At 38.3% G+C, this 3,387-nt stretch overlaps 1 protein-coding gene across 2 annotated transcripts; it reads left to right on the top strand.

Moving 5' to 3' along the window:
* Positions 1-436: 436 nt before the first annotated feature.
* LOC143424495 (ribokinase) lies at positions 437-2,645 on the top strand. Of its 2 annotated transcripts, XM_076896565.1 has the most exons (7): positions 437-740; positions 1,005-1,137; positions 1,247-1,373; positions 1,490-1,651; positions 1,768-1,859; positions 1,975-2,163; positions 2,334-2,644. In XM_076896565.1, the coding sequence occupies exons 1-7, from the start codon at positions 691-693 to the stop codon at positions 2,508-2,510; spliced, it is 930 nt and encodes a 309-aa protein (XP_076752680.1). In that variant the 5' UTR covers positions 437-690; the 3' UTR covers positions 2,511-2,644. The 2 variants fall into 2 exon arrangements, with proteins under 2 accessions (XP_076752680.1, XP_076752681.1); XM_076896566.1 differs by lacking the exon at positions 1,005-1,137 and having other exon boundaries at positions 2,334-2,645.
* Positions 2,646-3,387: the final 742 nt, after the last annotated feature.

Below are 3,387 nucleotides of genomic sequence, written 5' to 3'. Positions count from 1 at the left end.
AGTTAAGTTAGTAGTATTAGATTAAGTTTCGAAAATAGATAATGGATAATCATTTATTTTATTTTATAGAACGTGTACGCCGATAGATGACGGCGAGATACTTTTCCGTGTTGTTCGCTCGTGTTCGTGTTTGCCCACAACGTTAGAAAATATCCAGCTTTTATCAGAATTTTTTTACCGCTTGTCTTGTAAGTTTAATTACAATCGCGTAGTTATTTTCCAGGGCTGAACGTTCGTCCGTGGGTTTTTAATTCCTTACAAGAGTTCATTTTATCTGTTACGACACATGTATGAACCGATAAGAGTGACATGTATCCATGTACTTTAGGACACAATAAAATATGTATTTTATATATTAAACAACAGTATTGTTTCTCAGTTCCTGCGTATCGCTACTTGATCATCTTCATACGTCTGCAAATATTTAACGAATCATTCTTGCCTGCCTGATGTGCACTTGCGCTTCAGTTAGGTTATGCACGTAACGAAAAACTGTTTATCAGTTAAATGGATATACTGGTCCATGTGATAAATGTGATATAACCAGATAGTAGGCTTTAATCGTTTATATAAAGTGTCAGTCATACTTTTTTATTAAGAAGCCTAGTATATCTCGGGAGAAGTTGTTAGTTGCATAACCTCTAAATAATTTTACTCTTCAAATAGCGATTAAGCAAATTGTTAAGAAAAATGTGTGCAAAAATTGTTGTTGTTGGTTCATGTATGATTGATTTCACATGGTAAGTGACCATTTTGCTTACCGTAAGTATTAACAACTTTGTTTGCAATACAATTTTTTATACATTTCAAACTGATCATTTTGATGAAATCGAAGGACTTGTCTCCTGTGGTAATAACAATTCAGAGGAGAGTTCCTCCTGTATTCGAATGATTACACAATGTAATAAACCATCTTAGTGTACTAATAAAACAAAAAATGTACATATAATGTCTATAATATGTTATACAAATCTTAAATCATTTAGAGTACATTTGTGTTTTAGCTTCTCCCCTCGTTTACCAAAACCTGGTGAAACGTTAATTGGTAATAGGTATGAGATAAAGTACGGTGGTAAAGGTGCTAATCAATGTATAGCAGCTGTCAGACTTGGTGCTTCTGCAACGATAATTGCTTCTGTATGATATATCAAATTTCCATTGTTCTCTAATAGATAATTATTCATAATTATCCATCGGGTAATGAATTCCTTGGAGTAACGAGTTTGAATCAATTTTTTGTCTACAGTTAGGTTCCGATACCTATGCCCAAGAGTACTTAAAGATATTTAAGAAGGAAAATATAGACATCTCTCACATTCAAATACAAGAGAATCAACACAGTGGAATAGCACATATTACAGTTGCTGAAAATGGTAAGCATACATAGCGATTTTTAATATAGAGAAGTGAATGTTCAACGGGAGTCAATTTTCAATAAGACGGTGTTCAAGGCGCGCGAAATGTTTCGCGGGAAATTCGACAATTTTAGGTGAGAACTGCATAGTAGCCGTGATAGGATCGAACGCGCTATTGAGTACCAAACACGTGGACTCTGCTGCCAATGTGATCCGGAATGCTGATATTTTATTAGGCCAACTTGAGACACCTGTAGAGACCACCATACATGCTTTGAAGCTTCATAAAGGCCACGGTTGGTTGTTAATCATCTCGCGATGTTACATCGCCCGCCCGCCCGCTCAAGCGCGTTAGCTGTAGAAATTATTATATCAGTTTAGAGTAATAAGATAGGTGTTTATAATCCGATAGGTTTGTCGATCGTAAATGGTGCGCCTGCCACAGAAAACATTGACTCTGAACTGTTGAGGCTCTGCGATATATTCTGCGTCAACGAGACCGAGGTATTTCCGAATGATTAAGACATTATTAAGACACATCGATAATTCCTTGATCGATCTGTTCCTCGCTCAGATAAGATTCGGATGAATTGGCAAAATTAAATTAATACATTTCTAGGCGGAAGCAATGACAGGGGTACAGGCTTTGGACTTATCAAATATACAGCATGCCATTTGGAAGTTGTTGGATATGGGTTGCAATACGGTGATTGTTACCCTCGGCGAACATGGAGCGGCTTATGCGTCTCGAGAAGAAAGAACTGTTAAATTAATTTCAACGACACACGTTCGACCTGTGGATACAACGGTACGTTCGGTAACCGCGCACGTTTAAATTTATCCATTCCACGTTTCTCATGCTTGAGAGTGATTCTCTCACTTTTAATTCTTGAGAATATTGTTTTGTAATTTTTAAGTACAGCTTCGTGGTATCGCGTAGCTATCATTTACTATACGTATATTCATATGTGTGCGCAGGGAGCTGGAGATGCATTTCTGGGCGCTCTTGCATATTTTAAAGCTTATCACCCAGGTCTTTCGATGGACGAGTGCGTTCGAAGAGCTTGCGCCGTTGCCACAGAATCTGTCCTAAAATTCGGCACACACGCGAGCTTTCCGAGCAGAGACAGCTTGTCCCCGGATCTGTTCGCATAAATGAATAAAAAAAAAAAAGAAATTTGTACATTCTGTACATCCTTACGAACTTTCCCGTGCGTTCATCGTTCTTGTATCTGTTTTCCTTCTCTTTCCATATTATGACCTGGCTCTTGTAATTTCTAACACGAGTTATCTTTTTTCCCTGTGGTTTTATTAGGTTTGATAGTAATAAAGCGTTGATAAAAGAGAAGCAAAGGAGTGGGAATCAATTACCCTCGTAATGTGATATCTACCCACGCGTGTCGGTATTAATTAATATCCATTTCCTTGAATATGTTACTCATCTATATAGATTCCCAAAATACCGAAATGCGTAAATATTTTTTCTATCGGATAGCATTAACGCATTTTGTCAAATTCGAAGAAAACGAACACAGGATCGCGGGACTGTAGGAACCATCCTAAAGAATAAATGAAAGGTTTATGCGTTCAAAAACGTATCGATGCGTTGCGTTATCACCGACGCGGCTGATGGTTCCGGAAGTGGTCCCGGTAATTTAGAGAAGGAAACTGCAACCAGGAAGTGGTTCCGGAAATTTTAACGTGAAAGACGCATCTCGTTCTGGACGGTACGACCACCGCAGATGTTGATAAAGTTACAGTTTTGATCAATGGAGATCGTGCCATTAGGTGCCTGGCACAATATCCTTATAAGAGAGAATTTCTACCTGTGATTCACCAATTGGAACGCCGCGTAGATGAGCGCGTGAGAAAATGAATCAATCGAACAACCGAAAATAACTGAAACACTGAATGATGAATACTAAACGACAGAGCCTGGGGCTACGTAAAATACGATCCTAACGAGAATTTCAGAGCCCTAACGACTCGCGAGCGAGTAGCGGTAATTGATAAAGCCGAAGCTTTAACTTTG

Source organism: Xylocopa sonorina, chromosome 6 (genome assembly GCF_050948175.1).
Source record: "Xylocopa sonorina isolate GNS202 chromosome 6, iyXylSono1_principal, whole genome shotgun sequence".
Lineage (NCBI taxonomy): Eukaryota > Metazoa > Arthropoda > Insecta > Hymenoptera > Apidae > Xylocopa > Xylocopa sonorina.
This window is presented reverse-complemented; position numbering and strand designations above follow the sequence as displayed.

Bases quoted from the DNA above. Each gene is read 5' to 3' on its own strand.
- LOC143424495 (XM_076896565.1), top strand. From the start codon at position 691: ATGTGTGCAAAAATTGTTGTTGTTGGTTCATGTATGATTGATTTCACA. The intron at 1,138-1,246 runs GTATGATATATC...TTTTGTCTACAG, and splicing joins CTGCAACGATAATTGCTTCT to TTAGGTTCCGATACCTATGC. The intron at 1,652-1,767 runs GTTGGTTGTTAA...ATAATCCGATAG, and splicing joins GAAGCTTCATAAAGGCCACG to GTTTGTCGATCGTAAATGGT.